The sequence below is a fragment of the Aegilops tauschii genome, chromosome 5 (genome assembly GCF_002575655.3).
Source record: "Aegilops tauschii subsp. strangulata cultivar AL8/78 chromosome 5, Aet v6.0, whole genome shotgun sequence".
NCBI classification, from domain to species: domain Eukaryota; kingdom Viridiplantae; phylum Streptophyta; class Magnoliopsida; order Poales; family Poaceae; genus Aegilops; species Aegilops tauschii.
Genome location: NC_053039.3, coordinates 281030856 through 281044696, shown reverse-complemented (window position 1 = coordinate 281044696; position 13841 = coordinate 281030856). Strand labels below are relative to the sequence as shown.

The following is a 13841-nucleotide window of genomic DNA, read 5'->3' as shown; positions in this document are numbered from 1 at the left end:
GAGTTTAGTCTGTAGGGTAATCAGAATTCATACAGGCTAGACATCTAGGGTTTAGTCATTACGATCTCGAGGTAGATCGACTCTTGTAACCCCTATACTCATCATAGTCAATCAAGCAGGAAGTAGGGTATTACCTCCATTAAGAGGGCCCGAACCTGGGTAAACATTGTGTCCCCCGCCTCCTGTTACCTTCGATCCTCAGACGTACAGTTCGGGACCCCCTACCCGAGATCGGCCGGTTTTGACACCGACAATCATCACAATGTTCATCTTTATGAATTCTAATGGCTTCGGAGATGATATTGCTAATGATTCCAACATCTCCTTTGGCACGCATGAGGTTAGTAAGCTCAAATAGACAATCACCGAACTTAGGATCATTGGAATTCATCTTACTCAAGGCAATGGACTTATGAAGAATTTCATCTAAGTTTTGCAAGGAATAGTTTGGAAATTGTTCCTCAAGAAATCTCCATATAGTGTAGGCACAATCAAGAGTAGGCAAGCAACCAATTAAGTTTCTAGGCAAACCTCTAGTGATAAGATTAACAGTTCTAAGGTTGCGGATCATGTCGATAGACTCATCAAGGGTAGGATGCAAAGGATCAACATGGGGTGCACAAGGGCTAGTAATGTACTTGTTCAAATGATATTCATTGAAAATCTCAAGCATCTCAATTTTCCATTCATGAGAGGACTCTCCATCAAGTATAGGCACTCTACGTCTAAGACTCCCCAACGTAGACTCATCCATCTTCCTCCAGTGGTGATTAAACCAAAGCAATGGAGACCAATGCTCTGATACCAATTGAAAGGATCGAGAAGAGCTGTCTAGAGGGGGGTGAATAGACTCTTAACAAAGAAAAGTAGTAGTTTTTAATTTCTTCAAGTTAAGGTGGAGTTTTAGCACAAGTTTAAATCATTCACAATACATTTCAAGCAAGCATGGCAAGAGTATATGAGCAGCGGAAAGTAAAGCATGCAAGTTGCAAGAATGTAAAGGGATGGGATTGGAGTGTGCAAACGCAATTGGAGACACGGAGATTTTTGGCGTGGTTCCGATAGGTGGTGCTATCGTACATCCACATTGATGAAGACTTCAACCCACGAAGGGTAACGGTTGCGCGAGTCCACGGAGGGCTCCACCCACGAAGGGTCCACGAAGAAGCAACCTTGTCTACCCCACCATGGTCGTCGCCCACAAAGGACTTGCCTCACTAGGGTAGATCTTCAAGAAGTAGGCGATCTCCTTCCCATACAAACTCCTTGGTTCAACTCCACAATCTTGTCAGAGGCTCCCAAGTGACACCTAACCAATCTAGGAGACACCACTCTCCAAAAGGTAATAGATGGTGTGTTGATGATGAACTCCTTTCTCTTGTGCTTCAAATGATAGTCTCCCCAACACTCAACTCTCTCACACAGATTTGGATTGGGTGGAAAGATGATTTGAGTGGAAAGCAACTTGGGGAAGGCTAGAGATCAAGATTCTTGTGGTTGGAATGGAATATCTTGGTCTCAACACATGAGTAGGTGGTTCTTTCTCAGAAAATGTACGGTAGAAGTGTAGGCACGTTCCGATGGCTCTCCTCACGAATGAAGAGTGGGTGAAGGGGTATATATAGCCTCCACACAAAATCTAGCCGTTACACACAAATCACCAAACTCGCTGGGACCGAATCGAGAAACTCGGTCAAACCAATTTTGTTCAAAATGTGAACGTTAGGCTTTTCGGTGGGACTGACATGTCAACTCCGTGGGACCAATTTCATTAGGGTTAGGGCATAACGCAATCTCGGTGAGACTGATCACATAAACTCGGTAGGACCGATTTCTGTAATAGGCAAACAGAAAGTTGGTCAGGCAAACTCGGTGGGACTGAATCGCTCATTTCGGTGAGACCGAAACGTTACGAAAGGGAAACAAAGAGTTTGCATTGCGAACTCGGTGGGACCGATCGCTCATCTCGGTTGGACCGAAACGTTGCGAAGGGAAACAGAGAGTTTGCAATCCCATCTCGGTGAGACCAAGATCCCTATCGGTGAGACCGAAATGACTAGGGTTCTGGTAGTGGCTATGTCAAATGAACTCGGTGGCGCCGGATAGATCAAATCGGTGGGGCCGAGTTTGACTTTTGGTTTGGGACATATGTGGATATGAGAAAGTGGTTGAGGGCTTTGGAGCATATCACTAAGCGCTTTGAGCAAGCAAGCCATTAAGCAACACCTCACCCCCTTTTAATAGTATTGGCTTTTCCTATGGACTCAATGTGATCTTGGATCACTAAAATGAAAATGAAGAGTCCTGAGCTTTTGAGCTTTTGCCAATCCTCTGTCCTTAGCATCTTGAAGGGGTTCCACATCCTCTTGTCCACGCCACTCCACTTTGAACTCATCTGAAATATACTTGATAAAAGAATTAGTCCAACAAGAGATATGTTGACATTAATTACCAAAATCACCCAGAGAGCACTTGTGCTTTCACAATGGCGGTGAGGTGGAGAGGAGGCGGAGGAAGGCTAGAATGATGATGGTGGTTGTGCCTCCCGAGTCGCCCGCAGGACGACGAGGTGGCCTTTCGTGAGTTGAGTTGGGCGGTAGCGGTTGCAAGAGGGCTGATGTATTCAGTACTTAGGAGAAATTGAATAATTACTCCTATAAAGGATGCTAGAGTACCGGTCTCCTAGGGGGCTTCGCGGGCGAGAGTGCCCAGCGCGCGTCCATTTCCCGGTGGTGAGTCACAGGGGCCTCTCTTCGGTATCTAAAGGTAATTCCGTTGATGACTGGGAAACAAGTCTCCTCAACATCGACACCTTATCGTTGAGTGAATCCTTGAGCGATGAGCCTTGCTTTGTACCGTGCTACCTTGTTATTTCATCTTTGTTTTGAATAAAAACCCACTTATGGCCAACATGGCGTATGTGGGGAGGAGTTAGACAAAGCGGTCCGAACACCCTCCTTTTATTGAGAGATAACAATTCAACATCCATTGCCTCTTGCTAATCTTTCCAATCTAACATTTTTTTTGCAAGCAACGAGCGTGTTAGGATTGTGGACAGGATCTATCATTGAGGCGATTTCCTTAGCAAAGTTAATGTCAACATTTTGTTGTTGCTCGGTTCAGGGACTCCATGATATCAATATAATTTATGGGAATTTTGTCATGGAGCACTTCTCGTGCTAACTCTTACTCTATCAAATTTCCCATTCCATGAGCAAGGTCCTTTGGCTTTCTCGTGTCGTGCACTGATTTCATTTGCAACAAGAGGTGAATATTTACTATTAGTCTTATTGTGTTTCTCAAATTCTTTTTCCACAATCTAATTTTCAGCATCAATTTTTTGCACATACCTCCATGAATATCAGTTCATCACGTTTTTTTGGACGCGGGTGAAACATTCATCAATGATTATTAAAAAATAAGATTTTTTTTGAAGTATTTTACTATTCACCGGGTGCATGTGAGCTTGGGATTAGAAACTCCATGTCCAGAAAAAGATGCTTCTCACTGCCTGGCAACGGGATCCATCAAAAGGAAAAAAAAACTCAAGATGCTCACAACTCTATTCCTAAGGAGCTGTGTTTGTAATGTTCTCTACTACTCCCTTCGTCCCATAATTTAAGACTTTTTTTACACTACACTAGTGTCAAAATGTCTTGTATTATGGGACGGATGGAGTATTAAAGAAGAGTTGGTAAGTTCGCTTTCTCGTCTTCATGGTTTTCTTCTCCGTCCCTTTATGTTGGTTTTTTCCTCTTCACGTCCTTAGTTGAGAATAATCTAAACCAAATCGATATTTTCATTTCCTTGTCTTACCGAAAACCATATCCTGCATTAACGCAATCAATTCTTAATAAAAACATGTTCTGCAATAACTCAATGGAATCAAATCAAATCTTACCAAGCCTCAACTGTAATAAATATTTCCATGCAATCCTCTACACATGACCAAATCAACTCAAAATCTTACCAAAACCCTAACTAAATGAAAGCTTTTCCTCGCCTTTCTCTAATCATTATCAAATCATAACAAATTTTAGAATATAGTAGGTGCAAGGTATATGTCAGACACAATTAGTGTTGAACCACTATAATATGCACGCACGCCCCATTGCAACGCACAGACAATTAGCTAAATAGGGAGTTGGTAGTTGGGCTGTTTTTCTTATCACCCATAATTTATATTGCGAAAATGAGAGTTTCTGGATATTTTATTGGACCCCAATAGCCAGCGAACGTTTGTTGTGATGCATCGCAATTGCGAAAGCTTTTTATGGCAAATTATTCTAAAACACATATCAAATATTTTAAAAAACGCATGGCAAACTCTGGCAAAACAAAGAATTTTCTGCAAAAATTGTCGTGTTCGCTGGAGGTATTGCTATACTCGCAACACATAAATTGCCGTGAGAAACATTCGTTTTGCCATGCACCGGAGCGAACGTTCGCTCTATAACATAATCATTTTCGTTTTTGCCCAACCACTTTGATACGACGACGAGCGACGAGTGCACGCAAACAGGTGGCCAGCCGGCGGGGCCCGGTTCCGGGTACAAATCGTTTACAACCGCCGGAGGAGGGAATATGCACCGAATATGCATAACCAACACGGTCGCAAAACCTGTCGCTCCTTTTCCTTTCTTCCCGAAGTCTCTCCTTCTGGATCGTCAGCCCACAACCGACACCCAAGGCCAAAACCCGACGAGATCCTCTTCTCCCTCCATCTCCACTCCATCCACAGAGAGCAAGGCAGGCAATCGCGTCGCGCGTCACCACCGTCGATCCCCCCGTCCGTCGAGGTATGAGACAGGAGGCCGCCAGCCTGGTGATCACCCACGAAGACGACCGGCAGCACCACCACAGCCGCCCGCCGCCTCCCGACGAGGAGGAGGAGGACACGGGCGCCGTGGCCCCGCCGTCCTGCGCGACAATCCTGCTGCGGCGGGAGGGCGGCGAGGCCGAGGCGGGGGAAGGCGAGGAGCCGCTGCAGCTGGTCCCGCCGCTCAACTTCGCGATGGTGGACCACGGCGTGTACCGCTCCGGGTTCCCGGACGCCTCCAACCTGCCCTTCCTCGAGACCCTCCGCCTCCGCTCCGTCCTGTTAGTACACGGCTACGTGCACACGTACGTTCTTCTTCGAGGTGGTGGTGACGTGATTCTGATTCGTGTTGATTTCTCCAGGTGCCTCTGCCCGGAGCCGTACCCGGAGGCCAACCAGGAGTTCCTCCGTGCCCGCGGGATCAGGCTCTTCCAACTCGGAATCGACGGCTCCAAGGTTAATGCAAATCCCTTCTCCTTATGGGCATGGGCATCCTTGGCTAAACCTCCTCGAAGGTTTGCCCTTTGAGAATTTTGCTATATCATGCTTATTCTTGATCCGAAGAAATGTAAGCAAGTGAGAAAAGAGGGGGGATAACATGGGCTATCAACTCTAACTAGCTAAACTTCATCGAAGCTTTGCCCTTTGGTCTTCTCTTTTTCTCACTTGCATATGCTTTCTTGCTTGTCCGAAGAAATAAAATCAAAACGGTAAGCGAGTAAGGAAAGATGGGATCAAACATGTCTATTAACTCCGTTTCATAATTCTTGTCATGGTTTTAACTAAAACCACGGCGGGAATTATGGAACGGAGGGAGTAGTATTATGATTTTGTGATTAGTCATAGATTCTTCGTCACACGGTAGTGATGGTTGCAATGGTTCTATCTTCTCGAATCTTCTCCATAGTACTTGTGTGCGGGCACATCATATGCCTTCCGTGGGATTGTGAAGTGGAGTTGCCTTGTCCAAGTTGAGCTTCTCCATATACGCTTTAGCTGAAAGCGCCTCTCTACCAAATTATATATCGGATGAAGCTTCAACATTTTTTCTAATTAGACAGATGACTTGTATTTCTGACCCGACAGAATAGCTGGATATCTAGCTTAAATGTCCACTGTCGAGTACTTGTTGGCTTAACGAAGGTCGGATTTTAGGGGACTAAATTTATATGATATGTTATTGTAGTAGCACACTATGCGCCAAGGACTGTTCTTTTTACCCCTCTATTGTGTATTCCTAACTAACCGATATAAAAAAAATTGAATACCTTGGACCATTGTTGAGGAAATCGTTAACCGATAGTTGCTCGATAGGCTGGCGAGCAGGGGATTAATAGGCTAATCGGCAAGTTAATCAATTAATCGGTCGATTTATTAGTTTATCGGTTACACAGTGACCTTACAAGTAGGGATTAATCGGTCATATAACTGGTTAATCGGCTAAATTCTTGAACAGGACCTTGGAGCAATAACATTATCAGTTGGCCATGTATAAAACACTACAAATGCTAGAAGAATAAAGTGTTGAATTTGAGAAACTTGTTGGAATTCAGATTTGAGTGGTCAATTCGGCAATAGGACACACAAATAACACTTGAAATCCACCTCATGGTGTTGGACCCTATCACAGATTCAGGTCGTTTGAACAGCAACAAAAAAAAATTGAGTCTATGACCCTAAAATGCTCAAATTATGATCTTGTTTCTAACTAGATATTGCTCTTTTATTACGAGCTGATGACAACCATCTGAAACCTTCACTGTTATGTTGCTCAGTTGTTGTAGTCCTTAGGTATTTTGTGTTATACTTCTTTGGGTTGCATTTTGTGTAATGATACACAATTTATGCTTAGAATTCAGGCATGGTACTTCTCAAAAGGCAAGTATTTTTATCTTCCTTGTCTTTTTGCATGGAGTATTTTTATCTTCCTAATTAACCAAACGACTTGTGTATGTCGTCAAAACATCTTGAAGGTACAGCAAGGTAGGTTTTTGCTCCAACTGAATGAGTAAACTGGTAAAAGACCTTCCTTTCCACCGGAGCAGAAATATTATTGTCATTTATAGTTTCTCGATATGTTTAATGATTTTATTTTGTCACCACCAGTAGAAAATCAATAAACACTCATATACAAGCATATGGTTCATATCTCAATTGTATAAAATTGTTGTTCTTTTTTTCTTCCTTTATTCAGTGGAGCTTTCAAATTTAAGGGAATAACTTGAGGTGTGTCTTTTTATCAAGCCAACGAGGCCACACTCTTTATCAGTTAGAAGTATTAGCGTTGCAATCCCGTGAAGTGGGTTAAGGGCACATGAAAGGTGAACATGTGGCACGGAAAAATGGAATCGGATTCTTTTATCTGGATTGGGTTGTTTATTTTGCACTTTGGCGATGCACCTTAAAAATATTGCACGATTGATCATTAGAGAAAGTTCAGATCAGACTGATATTTAACAATTCACCTTATAAGAATGAAATGGCATACACACTCTTTACTAACTGATAACTTAGACCAGAGAAGAGAACCAGAATCTAGCTTCTAAAAGGCACTGGGTAACTTGCTACTCCCTCCGTTCCTAAATATTTGTCTTTCTAGAGATTTCAACAAATGACTACATACGGAGTAAAATGAGTAAATCTACACTCTAAAATATGTCTATATACATTCGTATGTGGTAGTCCATTTGAAATCTAAAAAGACAAATATTTAGGACCGGAGGGAGTAGATGGCATTTACAGTATAAGAAAGCAGCTTGAAGTTGGTCATTTTCTTCCTTTTGTCGTAGCAGTTCTATCATTTATCTTCATTTTTTCTCTTGTTACCAAAGATTTGCCACAAAGTGGCATTTTTCATTTTCAGGAGCTTACTGAAAATGGATGTTGCTTTCAGGAACCCTTTGTGAGCATTCCCGAAGACACAATCCGCGAGGCTCTGAAAGTTGTTCTAGGTACTAGAATGTTCTACCGAATCATTTTATTATGAGTCATTTCTTCCCCTGACTGCATATCAAATTCTCATTTGTAGACACAAGAAACCACCCGGTGCTTATTCACTGCAAGCGTGGAAAGGTAAAAATAGCATGATTACATTTTATCTACATTGCTGTTTGTTTGGCCTGTCGAAATTTCTATAGCATCTGAATTTTGTGTTGCAAACATAAAAATGTGCAGCATCGAACTGGCTGTGTTGTTGGATGCTTGAGGAAACTGCAGCGCTGGTGTCTAACATCAGTATTTGACGAATACCAGCGTTTTGCTGCTGCGAAAGCAAGAGTTTCTGATCTAAGGTTTATTGAGCTATTCGACATCTCAAGCTTAAAGCATTTACCAGCGTCTTTCTCATGTTGAGCAAGAAGCGTACATCAGCGGCCTCTGGGGGCCCAGATTGGCATTTCTTTCCCGTATCTAGTAACATGGCCGATAAGAATAACTGTTGATTCTCAAAAAAAAAACTGTTAATACTACTTTTGATTCTGTTTTTGGCTCACGAATCATGAAGTTGACCCTGACAAGTTAAACATTGTAAATCATTTTTGAAGCTATGGTAGATATTAGATAGGCCGCATGAGTTATATTCTCACCGTTGCTGCATTTATCATATGTTTGCTGGCATTATGTAAGCATGTAATAATAGTCTGTAATTATGTTATGTTGTATACTAAATAAAACTCAGTCTGGCAAGCAAACCTTGTGTTATATCTGGTATTATCAATTGGATCTGTCCAGTTTTTGGCACTTTCACTGTTGTAGCAAAGCTTTTGTAGATACTACTGCTTAAAAGATGCCACTGATGCGAGCAACTTCTTGCGAAAATGCCTGTCTACATCAGGTAGGCTGGGATAGCTCCTGCTTACATAGAGATAAAGTAATGCGAGACTAAAGGGTATGCTCCTTGTTTTAAAATGAAGAGCTTTTGATGAATCCAATTCCTATCAATGGAACTAAGGGACGAGCCCACATGATTCCTGTGAAAACGGCATCATGCAAAGTTTCCTTCCAGTCTTAAGAGTGGAGATCCATGTGATGATGTGAAGCATCCAAACACCTTTCTTTAATCAACACAACGCAAAAGGTGGTAAGTGAGATTTGCCCGCTCAATGGAGAGGGCATCGAGATTTGAGAGCAAAATGCAGAGTCATGAGAAAGGCTGGTAATTGATCACGAGACTCTCACAGGAATCAGGCAAGTAACAGACACCAGACAACACTCAATACTAACATCACAAGCAACAACAGGCGATCAAAACAAAAACAAAAATCAAAATCAGCACCAAAACCCCACAGAAACAGCAGCTTAGTTATTCAGTGAGACACTGGGCAAGGTAATATCTGGCAGATGTGTCTTGGGGCAGATAAAAACACTTTGCTTCATTCCAAATCAACACACATACAATTTCTTCACAAATCAGGAGAGAGAGAGAGAGAGAGAGAGAGGTTAAAATAGGAACAGACAGAAAAAGGGGCAAACATAAAAGCTGAAGGATACATCCTAAAATGCCGCATCCATGCTTCTATCTTGTCAATATACTAGATAAATAAATAGCAGCTACCGTGCACCTTTTGGCTTCAAAGAAACTGAGAACTCCTCTGGTCTCTTTCTTGCTCGGTGTTCTTGTACGATGCCTCCTAATTAAATACTTAAGCTTTCTTCTATAATTCGAAGCTCTCCACATTTGGGTTCTCTTCAACTACAAGTTCGGAAGCATAAAATGAGTCGTAAGTACTGGTTCACAGAACTAAATTAAAGGAAAGCATGAGATATAAAACGAAGGCATTTTCATTGTATGCTAGCCACAACATTCAAGCTCAAACGTGATACACTACAGGTAATAAAGTGTCACAGACACAGGATATAAAAAGCAGGAATATAATAATTGCCTGGATGAACTGAGCTAATAATTCAATTACTTCTTAAAAAATTATAGGCTGTAAAGTTACTAACAAAGACGCAAACTCTCAGTTCAGTAGAGGAGTAACTGAACAGATACATCCAACTGGAAACAGATTAACAGAACAGTCGTACTACAAAACCTTGTGATTTGCCAACGGAGTTCCAAGTTACAGTCTGCATTAACATTTAACAAACTGTTACTGTTAAGGCTTTATGTGCCTTATGGCCCCTTATATTTAAGCCAATGTTTTGCATGCTCAAATGTATGTTTCACCTCACATAACATGCAGATGATAACACTATTGGTGAGCCTTTTTAGTATATGAGAATCAAATGGAATAACACACAGCAGTCAAAACGACCTGAAAATTGTCGACAACAAAAATATGCACATCACAGTATATTAAGTTGCATACTGTATTGGAAAAAGGTCTTAGTGGGTAAGTTTATAAGTTGTGAACTATTGGGTGGTGGTCAAGAAGACCCCGAGAGAAAACATGTAAGCATAACTAACATTTAGTTCATCATGCTTTCAGTTGATAGACTGGGAAAGAGCGAGATACAAGGGAAAAGGAGTATTTTTCATGACATTGGCGGTATTCTCTACCCAATGAAGGGCATGCCTCAACTTTCCATGCTTCAGAACATCTAGTCCTCAGTGAAAAGTTATCTTTGACAATTATTTCAAGAAAAACTACAGTTCACAATATGTTAAGACTAGAGTAATCATGATGTTAGCTTGTGAAGGCTGTGAAAGGCCCACCTAGATGCATGACTGCAATTCTGAGGCTCCACAATCAACATGCTTTTAGTTCAATTTTGACTTAAGCTAGAAGTTGACATTGCAACACAAAACTTTTCCGCATCGATAACTATCATGGGTGCACATATTAAAATTTCAGTTAAAACGACTGCCCTATACTTTGGCCTATTTTGCAAAAAAAAAAATCACTTTCCTCTTCCGTCTCACTAATCTCCTTCCCTCCCTCAATGCACTTCTCTTTACCTACTTGATGTTTCCACTGTCCAAAGGCACATAGAGTATATGCATCCTTGTTAATTTCCACTATCTCTACCTGTGATGCTGCTTATCAGCTACAGTGAATCAGTGAATGTGCCCTGTCCTACAATGAGTATGAACACTCTGGCCAAACTCCTCATGGAATGGCCATGTGACCGGTTCACCGCCCACATCTAGCAATGACAGGGCAACGGCAATACAAACCATGTGAGCATTTAGTTTCCAAACCTAAGCAATTATAATATCACCAAACAGTTGTTAGCCTGCGCAGTATGAGCATTGTAGCCCAATGCTCCTGTGCACGACTAGACCATCCCACCAACCTCTGAGAATCCCAGGGTATTGGCTCCACGTACCAGACTATAAAACAGGGAACTATCCTGAAGCTTCGACTCACGTTTGCAGCATGTAGTCAGTGAACAACTTAGCTAAAACTATTGATCTAATGTTCATTTTAACTGATATTTACTCAGTGATAGACAAAGAAAACAAATTAGAAGCATCACGAAAAAGGGAGATGAAGGTAAATATCAACCTTACCCCAATGCAGCAGATGGACTAGTTGTTCCACCCTCTGGAAAGTAAGCTTTTGAATCGGCTACTGGACATCCTTTGCAAAGCCTTCTTTGCACAAGGCACCTCAGCATCAGCCAGCTTCTGTAGATGCTGACAAGCACCAGCATCTGCAAGACGCCGTCGTGTTCCATTCCCACCACCCATAGCAAGTGCTAGCAGTACTGAGACTGGGTGTTTTTTGTCAATCTCCTCATTCCGGGGGTTAAGCATCTGCACCAACCTTGTCAGATTCTTCTCATCCCTGACCAACTCCTTTCGATTGGATTTCAAGGTCATCAAAGCAAGTAGTGCACGACCAGCTGACTCCTGTACGGATGCAGGCTTGGCTACCTCCATCATCTTAACCAGCGTGCCAACACATGGTGCCATGCACCGCTTGGTGTCATCACTCATGCCAGGTGCAAGGTCGGCAATCATATCTGCAGCCATCTGCTGCAACAGGATGCTACCACCACGGCGCATAAGGTCTGTTAGTTGTGCAAAGAAGAGCGGGGATGAACATAGGATCCTGGCGGCCGAAGGGACTACTGCGAGCACGTGGATAGCGCGTAGGACAGAATTCTGAAGATCGAGATCGGTGGTGATGTGCAGAGCCTGCAATAGTGGCGGTAATGCACCATCTTGTACAATCTGTTGCTGTGTCTCAAGGTCTCCCATGGACGCTATCGACCACAGGCAGAGAGCAGCATTCTTCTGTGTGTCAGTGGTGCCACTGGCAAGTAAATCAACCAGAACTGGCAACCCACCCTCCTCAACCAATGCTGAGCGCACATCGTCGATCGAGACCACATTCTTGATAGCTGCTACAGCGAGCGCCTGCACAGCCAACGAACCAGAGCCAGGACGGCACGCATTAATCAAGATGGAAACCCCTCCATATGCTGATACAGCCCACGCGCTGCCAGCATCGGCGGTCATGGCCTCAATGGCAACAACGGCACGCTCCCTCGTGGCCGGTGCCGAGGCAGAGTCAAGCACGCGCAACAGTGGGCCAAGGCCGCCCTCGTCGAACACCGCTTTCCGGGATGCACTGCAGGCAGTGGCAAGGAGGGCCACGACCGCTGCTGCGCGGTCCCTCAGCGCCGAGTGGGCCGATGCGTCGAGCATGCGGAGCAGCGCAGCCACATCGCCATCGGCGGCTACGATGTTTGCGGCCTCAGCAGCTGGGTCATTCCCCAGCAACTCCAGCAGCGAGGCGAGGGCCTTGAGCTTGAGGTCGAGGCCCCCGATCTGGAGCCGCGCAAAGGCGTCCCTGATGAAGAGCGACTTGTCGGAGCGGGATGCAGCTGCCGCGGGCACCTGCAGCACAATGGCGTTGGGGGAGGACGCCGAGGAATCGACGGAGAGGAGGCCCGAGCGAAGGAGCAGCGAGAGGTCGTGCAGGAGAAGCGTGAGCGAGGAAGCGGCGATGTCGAGGTCGCTCTGGAGGCGCAGGCGCCCGCCGGGGAGGGCCGGGTCCTGGCAGCGCGCGGACAATGCGTGGAGGGAGCGGAGGGCCGGGAGCAGCGAGGCCACCAGATCGGCGAAGAGCGGGTGGCTGGCGGCCGGGGCGGGCGCGGAGACGAGCGAGGACTGGAGCGCGAGCAGCGTGGCGTGCAGCGCGCGCCAGCGGGAGTGGAGCGCGTTGGCGGACGCCGCAGCCAGGAGGAGCGGCGGGAGCAGCGCGTGCAGGATCTGGGCGAGCGCGTCCGCGGCGGCCGGCGGCGGGGGCGAGGGCGAGGGCGGCGGCGTCATGGGCGGCGGCGGGCGACGGCGGGGGAGGGGGAGTGGAGCAGGAGGGGGAGGAGGGGAAAGCGAGGGAAAGAGCGGCGGCAGCACATCACATGGAGTGGTGGGGGGCGCGGAACGGACGGACGCGATTTGCTTCCGCTGGAAGGAAAAGCTGTAAAGCGGAGGTTGGCTGGCAGCCGTTGCCGGGTGTCACGCGCGAGTCCCGCTTTATTCACACAAACAGGGAGGGCCCGCCGTACTCGCTTGGCAGCGGGGCGGTGAAAATGCCATTCCGGACACGCGGCGAGCTTTCGTGTTTTTTTGGCCCAACCCAATGCCAATGGAGCCGGTCATGTTTTTTGCATCGTGTTGTTTCTCGTCAGAAATGCAAGCGTGGTGTTTCGTTGTCTCGTCAGAAATGCGGTGTTTGGTTGCATCTTTCGACGTGTTTGGTTACTTTGATTTTTGTCTGCATTGCACGTGTGTCTCGGTTGGGCTTGGTTGAGAAAAAACAGGCTAAAAACCAACATCTGCACTTTGTTTGTCTGTACAGGGGCGGAGCCAGGATGAAAAACAAGAGGGGGCAAAGTTATACATGCCTCCAGAAATATGTATACAAGCTAATGGCTAGATCATTTTAAAAACCAACCACACAAGCATACATATAGTATGTAAGAACCAAAATCGCATATATGTCCTTATATTATAATGTCAACACACACATAATTATGACACAGTCATTGCCAAAGAAAAGTAAACTAACCACTGAAGGCACAATAGCTTGAGAAATATGAATACGGCATTCCTTTTTGTTGCTACATC

At 44.9% G+C, this 13841-nt stretch overlaps 2 protein-coding genes across 3 annotated transcripts; one reads left to right on the top strand and one right to left on the bottom strand.

The window, feature by feature from the left end:
* Nucleotides 1–4584: 4584 nt before the first annotated feature.
* LOC109742260 (inositol diphosphatase DSP4) lies at nucleotides 4585–8508 on the top strand. The gene is made up of 5 exons (XM_020301345.4): nucleotides 4585–5100; nucleotides 5182–5275; nucleotides 7713–7770; nucleotides 7848–7891; nucleotides 7994–8508. The coding sequence occupies exons 1-5, from the start codon at nucleotides 4802–4804 to the stop codon at nucleotides 8168–8170; spliced, it is 672 nt and encodes a 223-aa protein (XP_020156934.1). The 5' UTR covers nucleotides 4585–4801; the 3' UTR covers nucleotides 8171–8508.
* Nucleotides 8509–9164: 656 nt separating this feature from the next.
* On the bottom strand, nucleotides 9165–13182 carry LOC109742261 (uncharacterized). Of its 2 annotated transcripts, none has more exons than XM_020301347.4 (2): nucleotides 11269–13182; nucleotides 9165–9509 (listed from the first exon to the last, which is right to left on the bottom strand). In XM_020301347.4, exon 1 carries the CDS (start codon nucleotides 13041–13043, stop codon nucleotides 11292–11294), a length of 1752 nt encoding a protein of 583 aa, XP_020156936.1. In that variant the 5' UTR covers nucleotides 13044–13182; the 3' UTR covers nucleotides 9165–9509; nucleotides 11269–11291. The 2 variants fall into 2 exon arrangements, with proteins under 2 accessions (XP_020156936.1, XP_020156935.1); XM_020301346.4 differs by having other exon boundaries at nucleotides 11274–13177.
* Between the last annotated feature and the right edge of the window lie 659 nt (nucleotides 13183–13841).

Coding starts and splice junctions, on each gene's coding strand:
- LOC109742260 (XM_020301345.4), top strand. CDS start 4,802: ATGAGACAGGAGGCCGCCAGCCTGGTGATCACCCACGAAGACGACCGG. Junction 5,101..5,181: donor CTCCGCCTCCGCTCCGTCCT/GTTAGTACACGG, acceptor TGATTTCTCCAG/GTGCCTCTGCCCGGAGCCGT. Junction 7,892..7,993: donor TTCACTGCAAGCGTGGAAAG/GTAAAAATAGCA, acceptor AAAAATGTGCAG/CATCGAACTGGCTGTGTTGT.
- LOC109742261 (XM_020301347.4), bottom strand. CDS start 13,043: ATGACGCCGCCGCCCTCGCCCTCGCCCCCGCCGCCGGCCGCCGCGGAC.